Source organism: Plecotus auritus, assembly GCF_963455305.1.
Source record: "Plecotus auritus genome assembly, chromosome: 4".
Taxonomy (NCBI): Eukaryota; Metazoa; Chordata; class Mammalia; order Chiroptera; family Vespertilionidae; genus Plecotus; species Plecotus auritus.
The window spans coordinates 143,502,989-143,523,602 of NC_137775.1; the positions used below are offsets into that span (position 1 = coordinate 143,502,989).

Consider the following 20,614-nt stretch of genomic DNA (forward strand, 5'->3'; position numbering starts at 1 on the left):
AGGAGCGCACTCATCTCTACACTCCACTTTCCATGGAGAGCCCAGGATGGTGCAATGGAAAGTGCTTTGGCTTGGACTCAGAAATCCCAGCGCCGGCACTTACCAGATGTGTAACCTCTGCCAAACTTTTTTCTAAGACAACCATTGCCTGGCACCTGTTAGGGGTTTGAATTTGATAGCAATGGGGTACTTGGCTAGGGCAGTGGTCGGCAAACTGTGGCTCGCGAGCCACAAGCGGCTCTTTGGCCCCTTGAGTGTGGCTCTTCCACAAAATACCACGGCCCCGGGCGAGTCTATTTTGAAGAAGTGGCGTTAGAAGAAGTTTAAGTTTAAAAAATTTGGCTCTCAAAAGAAATTTCAATCGTTGTACTGTTGATATTTGGCTCTGTTGACTAATGAGTTTGTCGACCACTGGGCTAGGGTGAGGGAACTGCTCAACCGGGAGAGTTTCTTCACTAAAATGCACCCACTCCCACCCAGGCAAGGTCCAACCAGTGATCAGATGCTAGGGCCCGAGGTCAGCCTGCCTGGGACCCTGGGGATGAAGCCTTGGCGTGTGGTCTGATCCCTGGGAATTGCGCCACTGCTCCTTTCCTGGCTTCTGGTGGCTGTGCCTTTACCTCTTCATCTCTCCGAAGCCAGGTGCCATCAACAAACATGGCTGCGTTAACCTCAGCCCCGCTCGGGAGGCCGCGCTGCCTCCTGGGAATCCCTGTGCTGCGTCACCCGGCGCCGGGCTACGCGACGCGGGAGGCGTCGGAGGCGGTGGCGTCTGAGGCGGCGGGGCTCTCGGGCGGAGCACTGGCGGCCCGAGTCGCGTGGGGACTGGCGCGTGAAGTTCCTCGGGGGGTCCCAGCCGGGCGCGCGCGCATGCCCGCTGCTCGGGGTTCCAGGCGCTGCGGGTGAGGAGCCGGGGAGGGGAGGGAGGAGGAGGCCGGACTCCCTTTCGAGGTCCGGAGGGGCCTGAACTCGGCGGCCGGCGTGAAGGGTGACCAGCGCGGCCTCCGCCCGCCCGCGCTCCACGCCCCGGCCCTGGCCGCAGCGCCGTTTGAACCTAAGCCTGCCCGACAGGCCTCAGTCGCAGCTGAGCGGGACCGGAACGCCATACCGACCTCCGCGCCTGTACCCTGTCGCGGGCAGTACCCTGTACCCATGGAGTTTAGTTGATGTTTGGAGTGGGAGAGGAAGCCAAGTTAGTGGGCTCCTTCGGTCTTTTAAAATATGCTGGTTGACGTTAAATGCAGGAATGAGGCAGTCTTGATTCCTTGGCGCGTGTACTATGTGCCCCGTGGGTAACCACTGATTAAAGAAGACCCACTCACGAAGGAGGAAAAGGTTAGAGAGCCTTAGTGTGGTCATTTTAGGGGAGAGAGGCTTGCTTTGGATAATTTGCTAATATCTGTGTGGATATTTTACTTCAATCAGTTTACCTTGACTTTTGAGCTTTTATTAAAATTTATCTACAACCAGAGTGAGGCTGCTGATAGGGAATTTCTTACATAGCACAATGCCGAACTCCTGCATTTAATCCTGACCTGGGACATGCTGTGGACCCCATAACTTCAAGCTGAAGAAATGAAAGTCTGAAATTTTTAAGAATCCAGCACACCTAAGGAAGAGTTCGGAAGTATAGGTATTATTCCTTCCTTAGCTGTCAGAGAAGGGAGTCACTCCCAAATCAGACATACAGAAGCTCAGGTCCCTAGACTCAGCCTCCATAAACTTTGTTGCTAGATTGAAGTTTTATAATCCTCAGCGGAGAATTAATCACCATAATTTGTGAAGACTTTCAATTTGCCTTGTTTCTTTTCTTTTCATAGGGAAGGGATAATGCTGTCAGCATGTCTGCACACTCCATGCTTTGTGAACGAATTGCCATAGCCAAGGAACTGATCAAGAGAGCAGAATCACTTTCTAGATCAAGAAAAGGTGGTGTTGAAGGTGGGGCCAAGCTGTGCAGCAAATTGAAGGCTGAATTAAAATTTTTACAGAAAGTAGAAGCTGGGAAAGTAGCTATTAAGGAATCCCATTTACAGAGCACTAATTTAACACACCTGAGAGCCATAGTGGAATCAGCAGAAAATCTGGAAGAAGTTGTTAGTGTTCTTCATGTTTTTGGTTACACAGATACGTTGGGAGAAAAGCAGACCCTTGTGGTGGACGTTGTTGCAAATGGTGGTCATACTTGGGTGAAAGCCATTGGCCGAAAGGCTGAAGCTCTGCATAATATTTGGCTGGGCCGGGGCCAGTATGGTGACAAAAGCATAATTGAGCAAGCTGAAGACTTCCTTCAGGCCAGCCACCAGCAGCCAGTGCAGTATAGCAACCCTCACATCATCTTTGCATTTTACAACAGTGTCTCCAGCCCCATGGCAGAGAAGCTGAAAGAAATGGGCATATCTGTGAGAGGAGACATAGTGGCAGTTAACTCTCTGTTAGATCACCCTGAAGAGCTCCAACGGAGTGAGAGTGAATCAGATGAAGAGGGCCCTGAACGTTTCCAGGTGACCAGAGTAGACCGGGAAAATATACTAGCAAGTGTTGCATTTCCAACAGAGATTAAGGTTGATGTGTGCAAAAGAGTAAATCTGGACATTACTACTTTAATCACATATGTATCTGCCCTCAGCTATGGAGGTTGCCACTTTATCTTTAAAGAAAAAGTACTAACAGAACAAGCAGAGCAAGAGAGGAAAGAGCAGGTTCTACCGCAGCTGGAAGCATTTATGAAGGACAAGGAACTGTTTGCTTGTGAATCTGCTGTCAAGGATTTTCAGTCTATTCTAGATGCTTTAGGAGGACCTGGGGAGAGAGAGAGGGCCACTGTGCTAATTAAGCGAATTAATGTGGTGCCAGACCAGCCTTCTGAACGTGCCTTGCGACTAGTGGCCAGTTCAAAAATCAATAGTCGTTCATTAACGATTTTTGGGACAGGAGACACCCTAAAAGCCATCACAATGACTGCCAATAGTGGTTTTGTCAGAGCTGCCAACAACCAGGGTGTTAAATTTAGTGTGTTTATCCATCAGCCCAGAGCACTTACTGAGAGCAAAGAACCTCTAGCCACTCCCTTACCAAAAGATTACAGAACTGACACTGAATATTGTGATATCCTTTAAATATTGTCACAGAAATTATTTATACCAACAGCTGAGTCTTCCCATCTTAATTGGAAAAACAAAAGGTCTTTAGTAAAAAGAATAACTTAGAATTCAAACCAGTAGAGTTGATTTGTTTCTCATCTATAAAGTATATAACTTCCTAAAGCAGAGAAAGCACAAGAGACAACCTTATTTATAGTGATTAAGAACAGAAGAACATCTATGTAAGGCTTTTAGCTGTATCATAGTGCTTTTATTTAATTCAGTAGGGCTACAAACCTTCCTACTGGTAGTCACATTTCATGGAATATGGCTACACTTCATCTTGAATTAAACATCTGGAGGAAACTGAAGCTTGTTTTTTATAATACTGATTTATCAATTTATAGTAGGTTCAGGCTGGGAGATACTAGTGTATTGTTAATTTCAGGTTCTAAAGTTATAGCCATTAAAGAAAAGAAATTTAATGATTGCTATGTGTCAGATGCAGTCTGTGGGTATGTTTACAAAGAATACATTAATATGGAATAAAGTAAATCTTTGTTTTTCCTGTTTTTCTTTTTTAAAATAAATACTGATCTCTCAAGTCCCATGGATCTATTGATACATCTTTTTGAAAAGAAAGATAGACAACAATCACATTAAACACAGGACATTTAAGGTAAAATATTAATTTGAACAAATTGAAAAAAGAATTATATAAAACATTTAAAAGAATTCAGATGTTAGCCCTAGCTGGTTTGGCTCAGTGAATAGAGCAGTGGCCCATGGACTGAAGGGTCTTGGGTTTGATTCTGGTCAAGGGCACATACTTTGGTTGCAGGCTCAATTCTCATGTGGGAGGCAACCAATTGATGTATCTCTCTCACATTGGTGTTTCTCTCTGTCCCCGTCCCTTCCACTCTCTAAAAATCGATGGACAAAATAACCTTGGGTGAGGATTAACTGAAAAAAAAAATTTAGATTTTACTTTTAAGTACAAACTGTCCCCATGTTGCAAATATTTGAATTATGAATTCTAGTTTTCCTGTTTGGTTTTCAAGTGGCAAGTGATAACTGCATTATCTCATTCTTGTGAAATAGTGGCAGGGAAACTCCATGCCTGTTGAGTGACATATTGTAATTAAAAAGACATTTTTATGTCCATATTGTGCTAGGTGCTTTATTTTGTAACAAAGCAAACAAACCAGCAAAGTAGATATGTATTCACATTTTTAAAATGGGAAAATTGAGCCTTAAGCTAAGTATAGGAGCCAGTATTAATGATTTTGTATCCTCACAGCCTGACTTCTTTCTGCTGTACCAATTCCTATTTTGTGAGGAGGGAAACTCAATTTCCAGCTATAATGTTTGTTAAGGATTATTGTGGTCCATGAACGTTCTGAAATGAAATACAAAATTAAATGTATGAGGTGTTTCTCTTTGGAGAGATTCTATTACTCAGAACATATTTCCTAGGGGAAATGACCGTGATTGGAGTTCCAATTTAGGGTAGAGAGGTATATTTAACTCACATTGCAACTAAAATTGTCTAGTGTTGGAAATTGGACTTAGGCTTTTTGGAGAACCTATTAAAGTACTATTAAGTACTTACTACTATAAGTACTGAGCATTATAATAGTTTGGTATTAAAGATAACTTCTTTGTTGTAAGGAATTCTTAGTCTGAAATGGAAGTGAACAACTGAAATATAATTGTATTAAAATCTCTAAAAGAATTACGTTTAAAATACTATGGGAACAGTAAGGTAGTAATTCTTGCTATGGAGTCAGGAAGTCAGGAAGTGACAGTTGAGGGTTCTTAGTGTGATATTTCACAAAATGTGTATAGGGAATGAATGGGATTGGAAAGATACAGAAGTGAGTATGAGGGCCTGTTCAAAGTTCAGACTCATGTGGACAGTTTATAAAAGATGAAACTAGAGAAGCAGACGTTCTCTGAAAAGTGACATTAGAGACTCAATGGCAATTTTTAAGAAACAGTGGCCAGGATCAAATCTGAGGAAAACAATAAAAACTTGTGTGGAAGAAGAATTAAAGGAAGAAAAGATGGGACTATAATGGCCTTGCATGTGTTCAAGACAGAATTGACATGATACTAATATTATTCATTCAATACACATTTCTGAGCGTCATGTGCCAGATAGTATGAAGGGCTGAGCTTTTATGGAGTAGCAGGAAAAAGATTTCTATCCCTGCCTTCTATGAATTGATATTTAAGAACCTGGAATCTTTGCCAACTAAAATATGTACAATTAGTTCCCATGGCCTTTCTTAAGATAAAGTCTGCTTCCTTCCCTGGGCATTTATTTCTCTTCTTAGCCTGGCTTCTGCTTCTGCTTCTGCTTGGAGGGTGTTGTACCCTTTAAAAATGCAGATGACACGTTTGAGCAGATCTGTATTGTTTTCACTAGATAATTCTCAGATCAGGAGCTGGGCGTGCCTATTTACCAATCCTGAGTACTGATGATAAGGAGCATTATTACAGAGGTGGAAATTGATGCTTGCAGGATATACCTTCTCTAAGAATGGAGAGGTAGCACTGAGCAGGTCCACTGACTCACAGCCTGGCGTTCTTTGGCCCACATGACACTATTGCTCTGTGGGTCTCACAAGGCCAGAGTGAAGGGGATATGGGTGGCTCTGTTTGCTTTGTAGAGCTTTCTGCTGAGGAAAGTTGACCAGCTCTGGGAAAATGTGGGGAAAGCTCTAGTAGGCTACTTTTTCTCTGGAGACTCAGCAGAAAAGACTGATAAAACAAGTATCACTGACAGGTGTGCAAACCAAATGCAGGAATTGACACATCGTGAGCTGGTTGGGCAACAGAGGCTCCTCAAGGCGCAACTTCAGGTGGATATTTCCATAGATGGGGTCCCAGATCCTTCCAAAGGAGTGGAAAGACACAGGACTAGTCAAGAATAGATGATGGTTGACAAGAAATTATGTATTAATATGCTTATTCTTTCCCTGGAATAGGGCCACAATCCCATAACCCTAATCTTTGCAGTCAGATGTATTTTAGATTTCAGAATATTTTAGACTTTAGGAAAAGGCATTATAGCACATGTCATGTACCCCATAGTGAAATCTGGGGCAGCACTCTGTTAAAAGCACCTTAATATTTCAGCAATGAAACAGTCATATTCGGTGGGGAATGTAAAAAATATAACTAGTTTCTCATCAGTTTAGTCCACATGAGATTGTTTTTATGTGGATTTTTAAGGGCTTTATGGGTCTCAGAATTTCAGATAAGGAACTGTGGATCATTGTTACTTTTCATATGCCATTTTTATCTGCACATATTTCTTATTAATAATGAACTGAAAACTAATATTTTTCAACATCGATTAAACCCCAAAATTTTGTAGTTCTAGTCTGTTTTTTCTTCTCACCTTATAACATTGGTTCTCAAACTATACAGTACCCTAAATCATCTGGAGAATTGGATAAACATGTTTATTTCTTAGGACCCACACCAGATGATTTTATTTATTTATTTATTTTTTCAAATTTTTATTAAGGTATTATATGTGTACATATCTTATCATTGCCCCCCACCCCCACCCCACTCCCATACATGCCCTCACCCCCCAATGTTTTGCATCTGTTGGTTACTCTTATATGCATGCATACAAGTCCTTCAGTTGATCTCTTATTTCCCCCACCTCTCCCTAACCTTACCGCTGTAATTTGACAGTCTGTTTGATGCTTTACTGCCTCTGTAACTATCTTTTTGTTCATCAGTTTATAATGTTTTTCATTATCCCCAAATGAGTGGGATCATGTGGTATTTTTCTTTCATTGACTGGCTTATTTCACTTAGCATAATGTTCTCTAATTCCATCCAAGTGCCTACAAATGGTAGTAATTCCTTCTTTTTTATGGCAGCATGGTATTCCATTGTGTAGATGTACCATAGTTTTCTGATCCAGTCATCTGCTGATGGGCACCTAGGCTGTTTCCAAATCTTAGCTATTGTAAATTGTGCTGCTATGAACATAGGGGTGCATATATCCTTTCTGATTGGTGTTTCTGGTTTCTTAGGATATATTCCTAGGAGTGGGATTACTGGGTCAAATGGGATTTCCATTTTCAGTTTTTTGAGGAAACTCCATACTGTTCTCCACAGTGGCTGCACCAGTCTGCATTCCCACCAGCAGTGCACGAGGGTTCCTTTTTCTCCGCATCCTTGCCAACACTTGTCGTTTGTTGATTTGTTGATGATAGCCATTGTGACAGGTGTGAGATGGTATCGCATTGTTGTTTTGATTTGCATCTCTCGGATAATTAGTGACTTTGAGCATGTTTTCATGTGTCTCTTGGCCTTCCTTCTGTCTTCTTTCGAAAAGGTTCTATTTAGGTCCGTTGCCCATTTTTTTATTGGATCCTTTATCTTCCTTTTATTAAGTTGTATAAGCTGCCTGTAGATGTTGGAAATTAAACCTTTATCAGTGATACCATTTGCAAATATGTTCTCCCATACAGTGGGGTTTCTTGTTGTTTTGTTGATGGTTTCTTTTGCTGTGCAAAAGCTTTTTATTTTGATGTAGTCCCATTTGTTTATTTTCTCTTTGGCTTCCATTGTCCTAGGGGCAGTATCACTGAAAAAGTTCTTTTGGCATATGTCTGAGATTTTGCTGCCTGTGGATTCCTCTAGAATTTTTATGGTTTCCCGTCTTATATTTAAGTCCTGTATCCATTTTGATTTTATTTTTGTGTATGGTGTAAGTTGGTGATCTAGTTTCATTTTTTTGCATGTATCTGGAAGGGAGAGGGACAGAGAGCCAGAAACATCGATGAGAGAGAAACATTGATCAGCTGCCTCCTGCACACCACCTACTGAGGATGTGCCCGCAACCAAGGTACATGCCCTTGACCGGAATCGAACCTGGGACCTTTCAGTCCGCAGGCCGATGCTCTATCCACTGAGCCAAACCGGTTTCGGCCACACCAGATGATTTTGACACAGGTTGAATTGAACCCATTTGTTGCTCAAGTGCAGTCAGAAGGCCTGGAGCAAAGGGGCATCCTTCAGAGATCATTTCAGTGGCAGCAAATGTCATTTGTGTGTATTGAGTCCCACCCACTCCCTGGTCTTAGATGATGCCTGGAGGACCTTGTTCCCAGTCTTCCTGGGTAGGGTCAGGCAGGGACCCAGGAACTAGGAGCATGGGGAGAGGAGGGAACTAGCACTTGACTCGTGCCCATGTGCCAGACGCTTGTCAGAGGCTGAGTCACTGAATAGCCACAGCTGATGTACAAGGTTTAGTCCTCCACTAGGGGCCCAGTGCACGAATTCGTGCACCTTCAAAGAAACTGTGGGCTTGTGAGGCTGCGGTGGGGACAGGGGCGGGTCTTGGTCCATCCTCCGTGCCCCTGCCTGGCCCCTCCTGCCATGGCCCCCCAGTCCCGCTGCTGGAGCTGCCACATGCTGATGGCGCCGGCCCCACTTGCACCTGCTGACGGCGTGGAGTGATTGGGGCTGGTGCCAGCAGCAGGTGCAAGGGGTGGCTGCTGCCCTGAGTGCCCCTTAGGAGCAAGGGGAGGTGGAGAAGCCTTCAGGGGTGATAAGAGCCGGCAGCTGCTGCTTGCACCTGCTGATTGCGCCAAGCGATCAGGACCGTTGCTGGGCGCTGGCAACTGGTGTGAGCAGCATCTCTGGTGCCGGCTGTGGGTGCATGCAGGGCCAGCGCTGGCAGTGGGTGCGAATGGCGGCTCTGGTGCCAGCAGCAGGTGCGAGCGCCGTGTGTGACCGCGGCACACGGGAGCAAAGAATTTTCAGTAACCACCAGAGGCTCGCCCTGATGACAGCAATGGGCACCCCATCTTGGTCTGGTGCCCCCACTCACTTGCTCTGCCATCCTGCCGCAGCCAACGCCCACCATGTTCTGCGCATGCCCCCTGGTAGTCAGCACACGATGTGGTGACTGGTTGTTCAGTTGTTTGGTTGTTCCACTGTTCTATTTGCATATTAGGGTTTTATATATATAGATTCTTGCTGGGGAAAATGATCAGAGAGATTAAGTAAATTGCCATTTCCCAGAGATGGGTTTCAAATGTGTTTGGATCCAGTACCCTACCCTTGCTTATCCCTTCCTCTCTTCTCTTCCTTCTAATGGCAAACACAGAGACGTGTGTTAATAATATTCCTCAGTGCATTCTCATTCTTGGTCCATGCAGGGCCCTTTTCTTTTTTATTATTATAATTAATTAATTTTCTTCCTTTTTCCTTTCTTCACGTTTCCGCTATCAACTGACTAGATGATTTTTGATATACTGTAGGTTGTGAACAATGTTACAAGGTGGGAAGGAAACATAATAGAACTATAAACTTTGTTTTTTTATGCAGATGTTTAAAAGTATTAATTTTGCAGCCAGCTAATTATTCCTAAGAAGTATGTCCCTCCTATATCACTTCAGTGGTCTGCATGTATCCTTGTGAACTACTGTGCTTCTGGCATGTGTATGATTTTCTCTGGGGTGAAGATCCTGGTGTGCTTAAAGAGCTCCTCCCTATGTGTTTCTTGGGGCATATCAGGGAGGTGGGGTTTCTGGATCCTGGGGATAACAAAGGCACCAATATTCACCAATATTCACCTTTTGGCATGTGTGGAAGTTCAAGTTTTGGCTTGACATTTGTTGCAAAACTGTGAAAGTGGCCACTGAACCAACTTTTCTTAAGCTTAAACTCTAGCACATTTCAGCTTTCTGGACACTACAAACATTAGGTAAATGACAAAGGTTTAGTTTTTGAACAGAATGATCATGCAGCTCAGTGTTCTAATTTTGCAAGAAAAAAAATAGAGAGTGAAGGTGGTCATGACCTGCCTAAGACCTTGTGGAGAAAAACTTCCTAGGCAGTCTAGTATTGGGGGAAGAATACACTTGAGGTGAGGCAAGCCCCCGCTTGAATGCCAGCTCTGCTGTGTGTCCCTGGGTGAGTTACATCCTCTCTGGATCAGGAAGACAGAAACATCTGCCCGTAGAGAAGCTGTGAGGACTGAGTCTAGAGGATCTTTCCCTTCTAATCCCCAGTTCTGAGCTTTCTGCTGCTCCATTCATTTACGGATGGAGTGTGCTCTCAGAGATAGATTCTTTACATTTTTTATTTTTAATGATTACTTTCTCTTCATTTAGACTTATTAATCATTTATTATAAAACAGATATTTTTTAGATGCTAGAGAGTTTAGTGAAAATCACCTAAGACGTTTGCAAAAGCTACTATATAAGACAATAAGCACATACAAATAAAATATCTAAAACTTTTAGAAATAATGTTATTGAAGATTTTTGATTGTTCTCCAAAGAATAAATTGTGTTTTTATTACTATTAGGATGGGAGATCTGGACTAACATTTAAGAGTGTATCAGGCCTGGTAAAGTGAACACTTACAAGATCTCCAGCTACAGCTGCCATTTTTGGACTGAGGGATAAGGGCACCCAGTGGCTTTATTGCATGGGCAACAACAAAAAACACAGCATAGCTTGTTTTAACCCATACGGGCCACACGGGGGTGCTTTAAGCCTTTTCTGCACAGTCTAATAGCCTAATGAAGCCTGCTCCAGGACCAGGAGCACTTTTTGACCAAATGGATAGATCCTCTTCCAACAGGACCACCAATTCTGGTCATCTGACGTGACCCTTGTCACTAAAAATTAGTGTTTAAGGTCATGTAGGAATTATGCAGACATTACAAGATTCCTTTGTGGAAATGGCTTGTTGGTGATGAGTTATCTTTGTAGCTGAAGAAAGAATTAAATTGACAAGCAATACCCAGACTGCATATGTTCTGTTTTACAGAATCATAAGTGTAATTTGTCCCCAAGTTTTGAAGGGGAAATATATGCTATTTTATAGGGGTCCTCAAACTCCCTTAAAACTTTTTAAATATCTAGTTTTTATTTTTTAATTAATTCATTTTTTTTTATTGGTTTCAGAGAGAGGGAGAGAGAAAGCCATAAGGTTTTTGTTGTTGTTGTATCATTATAAATTAATAGATTTAAACATATTTGATATGACTCAACCCCTTGCAGTTATTATGTTATCTTTGTTAAGTGGGCCTTTATTCAGGTCAACTATTGGGTCCTTTTGTCATGATCCTGGTAATCACCCAGAGCTCTGTTGCTGTTTGGCAAGGCAGAGCTTTTTTTATTTTTGAAAATTTCAAGCATATATAGAGAAAATTGTACAGTGAATCTGATATATCATTATTTATTCATATATACCATACACAATTGTAATAATACCTGGGCAATCTTATTTCAATTATACTCTGTTTAATGTTATTTTGAACCAAATCTCAGAAAAAATCTTTCAATTTCATCTGAATACTTCTGAAAGATAAGGTAATCACTATACTATTATCCCACCCAAATAATTAACATTCATTTTGATATGTCGTCATGGAATTATGCTTGATTATTGTTGAAATTAAGCATTTTTTCATGTTTTGTTACTCGTGTTTCTTTAGGTTATAGAATGATGGATCTTAGAAATAATCTTCTCCATTGTCCTTCAAATTTTTAAAATAAACAGTAGTATGCATTTTTCAGATGAAATTTTTCACACTTCCATCTTTACTGCAGATACAAATACAAGTGCTCTGGTTGGGTGGGAATGGAGGATCCCGTAAGCCCTACTACTCAACTTTTGCAGCCCATTAAGACTGCTCTATGAAACTCTAGGGCTCTATGAAACAGAGTTTGCAAGCCACCCATTTGTCTCTGACATGGTCTTACACCGTTGGCAGATATCCCTGCTGGATCCTCACAAAGGAATTTAGTGATGGGTAGAGCCACAGCCTGTGTGATACATTAGCTCCTCAACAAAGGCGTTCCCTCTTTTGCTGTTCGTGCCTGACTCCTGGCTTGTGGGGCTTTCACACTCTGCACTCACCCACATGGTTCACACCATGTGGACCCCACACACAGTGGACTGATGGACTGGAACTAGTCTGATGCTGTTCCAGACCCAGCTTCACCATGGAACGGAAACCCCCTGGCTGTGCTTTTAGCTCTAATGAATCCCCAGCTGCACCTCTTCCAGGGCTGGTTTGATGTAAATTATTATTATTTAAAAATCATTTAAAAAAACACATGTATATGGACAGATAATTTTCGGCAAAGGAGCCAGAAACACACAATGGAGTAAAGATAGTCTCTTCAATAAATGGTGCTGGGAAAACTGAAAAGCCACATGCAAATGAACAAAAGGTTATGTGTATTTTATTTTATTTTTTATTTCTCCCCCCTGCTTTACTCTCCTCCTCCCAGCCCCTACCCAGCCCCCCAGGTCTTTACCCCACTATTGCTCATGTCCATATAAGTATACATATAAGTTTTTTGGTTTATCTCTTCTCGTCCTCTCAATCCCCACACCAAGGTATGTCAGTCTATTCCATGCCCCCATACTTTAGGTCTTATTTTGTTGGTCAATTCATTTTGTTTATTAGATTCCACAAATAAGTGAGATCATACAATATTTGTCTTTCTCAGATTGGCTTATTTCACTTAGCATAGTCTCTAGGTCCATCCATCATGTCCCAAAGGGTAAGAGATCCCTCTTTTTTACAGCTGCCTAGTATTCTATGGTGTAAATGTCCTACAGCTTTTTAATCTATTCATCTACTGATGGGCATTTGGGCTGTTTCTAAATCTTTGACATCTTTTTAGGAGTGCATTTGCAGATCATTAAACACCAAATAGTGGGAAAGAGAAATAATTGATGTGGCTGGGCCACTGATCAGTAGCAATCAGATAGAAAAACAAACTGGGTCTGAAGTTACACTGATTTTGAAATTTTTTTATTTCACTGTCCAGGGAGCTAAAGACTAAAATCCTGCAATACAGTATCTAGATACTTGTCAATTAAAAGTTGTCTCTCCAAAGTCTACATACAGTGCTGGTGTTGCTCAGGCAGTGCATCTGCAGTGTGCATTCCCGTGCAGAGTGACTGCACTGTCTCAGCAGCATTGGCTGGCTGTACAGAGAGAAAAATGTACTTTCCTTACCAGCAGATTTACAAATAAATTGACGGTACCCAGTCCCCTTTTCCTCCTGACTATCAGGATATGAAAAACAGCTTCTCTTTTTAAAATGTCTGGCACACCACGCTTGTGGTCTTTAAACATAATTTCTCCCAAAGGAAACCAGAAGTCCCAGTGAACCTGGGACATCTTGCCTTGCCAAACAACAACTAAGCCCTTGGTGATTGCCAGGATCATGACAAAAGGACCCAACAGTTGGCCTGAATAAAGCCCCACTTAGCAAAGATAACACATTAACGGCAATGGGTTGAATCACATCAAATATGTTCAAGTCTATTAGTTTATAATGATACAACCACAGCAAAAGCCTTATGGCTCACCTTTGGTGGACACTAAGGAACCAAAACAGTGTTGAAAAACTTGTTGAATAAAGAGAAATTCTCAACCACTTACCCTATCTTTTCTATATGACATAAACTCAAGCTATCAATGTAGTTGATGAGGGGTAAATACTCTTTATAAAAGTATTCCAGTTAGTAAATAGAAAATGATTTAGAGTTAAATTAGAGTACCACTATTTTGCAAGTGCTCAGTATTTAATCTAGTCAATGATTCTAGTGGCTAATAATGTGATAAAAGGAGAAATAGTATAGATTAAATAGATAAGTGGGTAGATGGACAAGTAGCTAATAGATAATCTAGATACATGGATGGATGAATAGATATAGATAGATGGATAGACAGATAATCTGCACCTAACTCTAAACTCCGAAACTGTGGGAAATACTCTAGGAGAGAAGATCCAGTTTATTCTACAACATAGGAATATATAAAAAGTACATATGAATAATAAAAGGTGTAAGAGAAATATCAGCATTAATAAAATATTGATATATAAATATTAATATCAATGTATCACTGAATATATTTTGATTGTGATCAAAACAATTTAAAAATTTATAAAACCTGTGAATATTGGATATCCAGAGAATAACATTCAAGAATTAGAAACACTCACTCAAATCAAACAATCAGATACCACGGGAAGATTTTCTGCTCCTTACAATGCTCTCAGGCTCTTCTCCAAGTGTCACTTTCATACTTGTTCTCTCTTCACCAGGTGGGGTAAATATAAGCAACTCACAGCTAAAGAGCCACTTAATGTGCAGATATTGAGCACACTATACAGCTCTGGGGTTTCTCAACTTCGGCACTATTGACATTTTGGACTGGATAATTATTGGTTGTCAAGAGTCTGTATTGTAGGATATTTAAGTGCACCCTGGCCTCTATTCACTAGATGGCAGTAACATTCCAGTTGTCTGCTATCCCCTTGCCCAGCTAGACTAGTTCCTGACAATCAAAAATGTCTCCAGATATTGACAACTGTCCCCTGGGGGATGAGGAATTGCCCCTGATTGGGAATCATTACTCTGTGCATGGCTTAAGAAACAAACAGAAGAAACTTTTGAGTGGAGCAAGAAAGAAAGCAATTTTTTAAAAAATTGCTAATTCTCATTACTAACAAAGTCAGGGACTAGGCATTGGGATCTCTGCTTTAGCGACTGCACAAAGTTACACTGATTTATGTGTCTGATTTTGGGTGTCTGCAGAATAAAAGGTGACTTCACTTCAGACAGTTTGCTGCCACCTTTCATACTTTGTATGTGTGCATTTCATTGGTGGAACCCAAATCACTTGCCAAACTCTAGTTGCAAGGGAAGTCAAGAAATGTGGTGGTGCTCGTCTGGCATGGTTCAGTGGTTGAGCTTTGACTTATGAACTAGGAGGTCACGGTTCAATTCCCGGTCAGGGCACATGTCTCGGTTGCGGGCTCCATCCCCAGTAGGGGGCATTCAGGAGGCAGCGGATAGATGATTTTCATCATAGATGTTCCTATTTCGCCCTCTCTCTTCCTCTCTGAAATGAAAAATAAATATATTTTAAAAATAAAAAATAAAAGTTTGAGCACAGTTAGCCACCAGGAGCCCTTCTTAGTAGGTATCTTCTTTCTCAGGGTCGCAGGGGTGGGCAAACTTTTTGACTCAAGGGCCACAATGGGTTCTTAAACTGGACCGGAGGGCCGGAACAAAAGCATGGATGGAGTGTTTGTGTGAACTAATATAAATTCAAAGTAAAGGAGCGGAGGGGAGAGCAAGAGAACCCTCCGCTCTTTCGGCTCCGCGGGCCGGATAGAACAGCCGAATGGGCTGGATCCGGCCCGCGGGCCGTAGTTTGCCCACGGCTGGATATAATTTGAACCTAAGAGACTTAGGTTCTCTGTGATGCCAACCCCTTCACTATGCTATTAAGTCTCTGTTATAATCTGTAAAAATGGTTGAAGGTGGCCCTTGGTGTCATTGACTAGAATTTAGTCAGCTTCTTGCCTGTTACCTCTAGATGTTAAGAACTTCTGTTAAGAAGATAGTCCCTATAGAAGCATGGAACAGACTGTCAAATCTCAGAGGGAAGGTGGGGGTTGGTGGGTGGGTGGGTGGATGGAGGGGTGGGAAGAGATCAACCAAAGAACTTGTATATATATATATGTATAACCCATGGTCACAAGCAATAGTGTAGCAAAGGCCTGGGGCAGGGAGCAGGGGAGGCAAAAGGGGTCGGGGGGGGGGGTGGGGGGAAAAGGGACATATGTAATACTTCCAACAATAAAGACTAAAAAAAAAAGAAGATAGTCCCTAAATTTTGGAGAGTGATGTAATTAAATTTTAGTTGATTAGCATCTTCTAAAACTATTTATTTTAATAAATTTATTGGGGTGACATTAGTTAATAAAAAAGATTTAGATTAAGCTTAAAATATTAAGAGAAACAAAACCATTATGTTAATAATTTTATAATAAGGAATCTAGATATGTTTATAAGAATGTTCTTTTAAGTAGTCAGCCATGTCAACAAGTTAAAAATGTGTTAATTGAGTAATTGATTTAGATTTAGAATTTCTAGGTTGAAATTTTTCTAAAGTTATACATGATATTAAATCATTGAAGAAAATCTAAAGTTCTTATTTATAAATTTAGCCTATTAAATATGTAGTTTGATATTTATATATTTAGGAAAAGGTTATTTGTTCAATCAGACAATTATATTATTTAAAAGATCAGTTGTCTGACTTTTGAAAATTTATGCATATTTGAAATTTTAAAATTAGTTTTTTCGGTAAGACCAAATATGAACCAAAGGCCCCTTATTTTTTGGGGGGGAGGGGATTATTTACTGCTTTAAAAAATTTCCCCCCTTTTTATTGGATTTATTGGGGTGACAAAATTAAACAGGTTTCAGGAGCACAATTCTACAAAACATCATCTGTACACTGTATTTATTGTGTGTTCACCACTCCAAGTCAAGTCTCTGTCCATCACCATTTATCCTCCATATCCTCCTCCACCTGCCCCCTTGCTGCCTTCCCCCTGGCAATCACCACATGTTATTTGTGTCCATGTGATGAGTTTTCTCTTTTTCTTTTCCCCCACTGTTCCCTTAAATGTGATTGTTAAAGCTTTTTAGACACATGTAGATTAAGATATATAGATTGAACTTAAAATTTAAGGAAGAGCCAAATGTTTTGAATATGTAAACTTATTAAATTAAATTTCAATTTTAAATACTAAAATTAACCTCAGATTAATCTTTTGTGTCTCAGGCGCTCTTCTTGAAGACATTGTACCTCCTTCCCACCCCCACTACCTGTAAAACTTCAAATACATTTATTAAAAAAATCACAAAAAAGCTCATTGGTGTAACCAACAGGAAGGCAGATGAATTTAAGAAAAGATAGAGACAACCCATTTAGTGAAGCAACTCTTAATAGCAATTATGAAGTCAATGTATTTCATAATAGACTCTTTAGTGCTGGCTATAAATGCTTCTCAGAATATCTGCTGATTAACTTATGCAAAGGAAGCCCTTCGACTTTCAAACTTCAATCTTGGAGACAGGGCTTAATCAATATGTTGCTCATGAAAAATTCGGAATAAGAATTTATCTCTCTGGCTTGGAATGTAATTGTTTTATTATAATTGATACATACCTATTTTTATAGATTCTAGACACTCCTAACTATAGAACTGGTTTTAGATAGCAAAAATGAACAAATGTATTCAATGGAAAAACTAACCATGTATAATAAAATATTACATATGAATATTCTTCAATTATAAAAAAATTAATGTAATTACAGAATTTTATATATTAGTACATACTAGGGGCCCAGTGCACGAATTCGTGCACCTTGAAAGGAACTGTGGGCTGCGAGGCTGCGGTAGGCACAGGGGTGGGTCTCAGCCCCTCCCACTGTGGAACCCGGTCCCTTGTCTGCCAGCAGCCCTGCTCCCGCCGCTGCCACTGCCACTCCCATGCACTGAGAGCTCCGGCCCCGCTCACACCCGCTGATGGCACAGAGCGATTGGGACCAGCGCCAGCAGCTGGTGCGAATGGTGACTGCTGCCCCGATCATCCCTCAGGAGCAGGGGGAGGTGGAGAAGCCCTCAGGGGCAATCAGGGCCCGTAGCCGCTCGAATCTGCTGATGGCACCTAGTGATCAGGACCGGCAATGGGCACCAGCAGTGGGTACGAGTGGGAATGGTGCTGGCAGCAGGTGTAAGTGTTGGGCGGGACCACGGTGCATGGAAGCAAAGAATTTTCAGTAACCACCAGAGGCTCCCCCTGATGAGAGCAATTGGTGCCCCACCTTGGTCTGGCACCCCCGCTCACCTGCTCCACCATTCTGCCACAGCCAATACCTGCCATGTTCCACACAAACCTCCTGTTGGTCAGTGCACATCATAGCGACCGGTTGTTCGGTTGTTCCACCATTCGGTCTATTTGCATATTAGCCTTTTATTATATAGGATATATACACATATATACAAATATGTACCTATTTCCTCATTGCAAGCGTGAAAAATTATGTCTTTTTTGCACATGCATCTTGGTTTTTTTTCTAAAATCAGGGCAGGATCTTGGTTCAGCTTTTATAAGTGGTGGGGCAAAGGTGGTGCATCAGAGGAGTGATGCTGCTTCATGTCTTTTTCCCTAAATGGGCTTCAGATTCTTCATCTTTAAGGGAGGGGATTAAAAGTGACCTTAGAAGGATGTCCTGAAACTCATGGGGTATCGTTCTTAGATTTAAAACCTGGTTTACTATTCAGGAATTGTCCCTTTTTGGTGGTAAAAGCAGTGGAAAAATTGTAATGACTCCCCTCATGGCTATTTGAACAGCCCCCATTTAGGATATTTAGGTGGCACAGACTTTTCCTCAAAGTACAGCTACTTAACCTTGGAAAAGAAGCCAAACCTTAGTTTCTATCTGTGAGATGGCAGAATTCAGTGATCAGGAACTTAGTACATTGTCTGGCAGATAGCACAGTGCTCAGCACTATGGCAATAAGAAAGAGACTCTGCTAATCATTAGTAAAAACAAACAAACAAACAAACAAACACATCCTTGTTTAGCAAGTGATCCGAGGCTCTGGTTAGGAAAGTCAAGGCTCTCCTTTCCATAAATCTCCCACAGGGTGTTGACACCCCGCCTCCTAACTTCTATTTTATTTATTTATTTATTTAAATTGATCAGATTTTTATTTCCAATAATGACCATTCCCTTGGTAAGAATTTTGAATCTAGGGGCGTAGTCACAAATAAAATGATTTCACGTGTGTCAGCAGAATATAAATGAGAAGGGTAGATGAATGGGAAGCATGAAGAGAGACATATTTCTCCATATTTCTCCATATTTCTCCATAACCTGGGCTTAGTTCTGATGGTGGGATATGGGCGTCAGTCACCCTGAGTAATAGCCAGTTTGGTGGTTCAAGGCAACTTGAATGCCTGGGAATTTCTAAAAAGTCCTTTTTAAACTCTACTTTTGGAATATGATGTGAACACAGGGTTGGGGCCCTCAGTTCCCCGGGACTAGTCCTTCAATACTTTTTACCTCTATTTTTGAGAGACCAAAAGCAGAGAACTTCACCCGTCCCGAGCCAGAAGTTTTGCAGCATCTCTAAAAGGAAAGCTGAAGGTGCATTTGCCTATTCCTGAAGAAAGATGTAGAGTGAGCTAATTACTTCTTTCCCCGTTGTTTTTGTTTTTGCTTTAATTTGGATAAACAGCGATCGATAAGGATTTTGCACAATCAATCACCAAGTGTGTAGCTCAGAACAGAAGTTCAGCAAATACGTTCTTTGGAAGCCTAATTCCAAACTTCTCTTCACAGCAAGTGAGAAACAGGTGGCAGTGGTGTGCAAGGAGTCGCCAAAGGAGTATCTTCAACTTTTCAAGGACAAACAAGAAGAGCTCTTCTTTTTAGGTTAAATGTCCAGTATCTCAGAATGAATCCTTCCCAGCTCTCCTCCCTGGTCTCTCCCAATCTTAAGAGATCATCTCCTACGTTTAGTCTCTTGTCTAAGTCATTGTTTTGGAGTATGGTCTACAAATCACCTGTTACTGACATATGCAGGCACTTATGAAACAGAGGTTTCTCAGCCTCAGTGAAGACTTGGACTAAGTTCTTTTATAAAACAAACTCTTGAGCTGATTCTTAGTGCCCCAAACTTTGACATTCAATGTGCTAGGTACAAATAACTCCACAACTTTAAATATACAAACACTTAAGAGAGATACATGGCTTTAGGCCAAAAAAGTTGAATTTAAATTCTGTATTTCAGGCATTTAGGAATAGGATAGGCAGTAGAGTGCTTGAGACACTTGTCAGAACCCTGGAAGTTATACCCAAGTCATTATTCACCTTCTCTGCCTACTTATAAAACTGGCCTCACTGGGCCGAGTGATTTCTGGCACCCCACTCCTTCTGCAAAAAACTATTTCTGGGGTTAGAGTGACCTCTTAAGAAATGAGTTATTCAGATGTAACACATCTTTCAGAAGGCATACTTAAAAGTCATCAGACAAGGGTGAGCTATGGAGTAATTACCAACCAAATCCTAACTTTATACTTTTATTGATTCTAGAGAGGAAGGGAGAGGGAAACATCAATGATGAGAGAGAATCATTGATTGGATGCCTCCCACCAGGGACTGAGCCCACAACCTGGGCATGTGCCCTGATCTGGACTTGAACCATGACCTCCTAGTTCATAGGTCGACACTCAACAACTGAGCCACACCGGCTGGGCCAAATCCTAACTTTTAATTTGAGTATGCTGACTTTAAAATTTTAGAAAATAAAAAGGTGCTTGACTTTATGTGTGTGTGTGTGTGTGTGTGTGTGGTGTGTGTGTGTATTACATGTGGCTGTGTGTGTATATTGTATGTGTTACATGTGGCTGTGTGTGTATAGTGTATGTGTTACATGTGGCTGTGTGTATGGTGTGTGTATGTGCCTCATGTGGCTGTGATTGTGTGTGTATGGTGATATGTATGTGGGGTGTGTGTGACATGTGGCTGTGTGTGTATAGTGTGTGTATAGTGTGTTACATGTGGCTGTGTGTGTATGGTGTGTGTTACACATGGCTGTGTGTGTGTTACATGTGGCTATGTGTGTGTGTGTGTATGGT

The 20,614-nt window shown here is 41.4% G+C and overlaps 1 protein-coding gene across 1 annotated transcript; it reads left to right on the forward strand.

Annotated features, from left to right (window-relative positions):
• Nucleotides 1-728: 728 nt before the first annotated feature.
• Nucleotides 729-3,687, forward strand: LOC308247137 (UPF0415 protein C7orf25). The gene is made up of 2 exons (XM_080665750.1): nucleotides 729-902; nucleotides 1,821-3,687. The coding sequence occupies exon 2, from the start codon at nucleotides 1,842-1,844 to the stop codon at nucleotides 3,117-3,119; it is 1,278 nt and encodes a 425-aa protein (XP_080521876.1). The 5' UTR covers nucleotides 729-902; nucleotides 1,821-1,841; the 3' UTR covers nucleotides 3,120-3,687.
• The last annotated feature ends 16,927 nt before the right edge of the window (nucleotides 3,688-20,614 follow it).